Source organism: Malania oleifera, chromosome 6 (assembly GCF_029873635.1).
Source record: "Malania oleifera isolate guangnan ecotype guangnan chromosome 6, ASM2987363v1, whole genome shotgun sequence".
In the NCBI taxonomy this organism is placed as follows: domain Eukaryota; kingdom Viridiplantae; phylum Streptophyta; class Magnoliopsida; order Santalales; family Ximeniaceae; genus Malania; species Malania oleifera.
In genome coordinates, this window is record NC_080422.1 from 94,902,191 (window position 1) to 94,903,687 (window position 1,497).

Genomic DNA, 1,497 nt, shown 5'->3' on the forward strand with positions numbered 1-1,497 from the left:
CTCAACTGGCGGAGATATTGCCCTGCTTGAGAAGACAAATAAACCAACCCATAGCGACAAGTACATTCAACTAGGAAAAATGGATAAGAGTAATCCAACAGAGAAAACATTCAAGCTCCAGTAAGCAAATCCATATCTTACTAATCAAGGGGGAAAAAAAACCCTAATAAATACCCCACACGAGTCTTCAAATGCCAAAATTATCCAAAATAAAATTTTCATTTTCCATTCTCAAAAGAAGATGAATATCATCCTTCTACATTTTTTTCAAAAGAAAAAAAGCAAAAAAGAAAAAACTCAAAAAACAAAAATTATTCCAATACCACAGTAGCGCCCAACCCCTTGAGCTTCTCAAGGATAGAATCAGCCTCCTCCTTGGAAACCCCTTTCTTCAGTACAATCGGTGTCTTCTCCACCAAGTCCTTAGCTTCCTTCAAACCCAGATCAGTAAAGGTCCTAACTTCCTTGATAATCTTGATCTTGGCCGCCGCATCGAACTTTTCGAGTTTGATGTCAAAGGCAGTCTTCTCGGCGGCTTTAGAGTCAGCAGCTGCGGATCCAGTTGAAGATGAGGACGCAGAAGGAGATGCGCCGAGCCCTGGGACAGCAGGACCGTATTTGTTGAGCCCAAGTTTGAGGCGGAAGAGGATGGAATAGTCGTACCTCTCAAGCTTGGTAAGGTCGAGAAGCTCGTCGGCGATCCTCTCAAGCTTCTGGGTCTGAGTCTCGGCGGCGGCGGCGGACGAGCAGAGACGGCGACAGAGGGGTTTGGAGACAAAGGAGAAGAGGGATTTAGAGGGGATTCTGGTCAGCACGGAGGGCATTTTGTGAGACTGAAAATTTACTATTGCCCGTTTGCTGCGAAAGGTAGGGATGAATCCTATACTCCTATCACTCTGCCAGTAATCTGGGCAGTGGGCGGCCAAGCTGTTCTACCATATGTAATAATCGGAATTCCAGAGGGCAGACGGCATAGACAGCCCCTTGCAAGCTCTGTGTAACGAGCTGACAGCGCTAGGGTACTGAGAGGGAAGATAACGAGCTTATTTGACAAAATAATATCGAACTCTTCGAAATTTTAAATATTTTAAAATATAAAATAAGTTTTTTCCCCTTTTTTTATTAAAATTAAATAAAATATAAAATAACACTCTGATTTAAGAAAAATTTTCCCAAAATAATACTCATGTAATCTCGCAATTTCATGTTGTGAGATTTAAACTGATGGGTGGCTCTGCCTTCGACGCGTGGCAAGGAGAGAACCAACGGAAAGGTGACACGTGGCGGTTCTGGAGCAAATCTCGCAGCTTAGAGCTGCATGATTTCAAGAGAGCAGCCAACGGAAAAGTGACGCGTGGCGCAAATCTCGCAGGACTAAGTTACGAGATTTATCCCTAAAATCCAGTAGCGTTGTTACACGTGGAAAATCTCGCAGGACTATCCTGCGAGATTGCTTCATCTGCTCAAAACCTCTCCCGAGCGCTCAGAAGACTATCG

General features: G+C 44.0%; 1 protein-coding gene across 1 annotated transcript; it reads right to left on the bottom strand.

The window, feature by feature from the left end:
- Nucleotides 1-200: 200 nt before the first annotated feature.
- Nucleotides 201-1,063, bottom strand: LOC131157923 (uncharacterized). The gene has a single exon (XM_058112392.1). It carries the CDS (start codon nt 822-824, stop codon nt 312-314), a length of 513 nt encoding a protein of 170 aa, XP_057968375.1. The 5' UTR covers nt 825-1,063; the 3' UTR covers nt 201-311.
- Between the last annotated feature and the right edge of the window lie 434 nt (nt 1,064-1,497).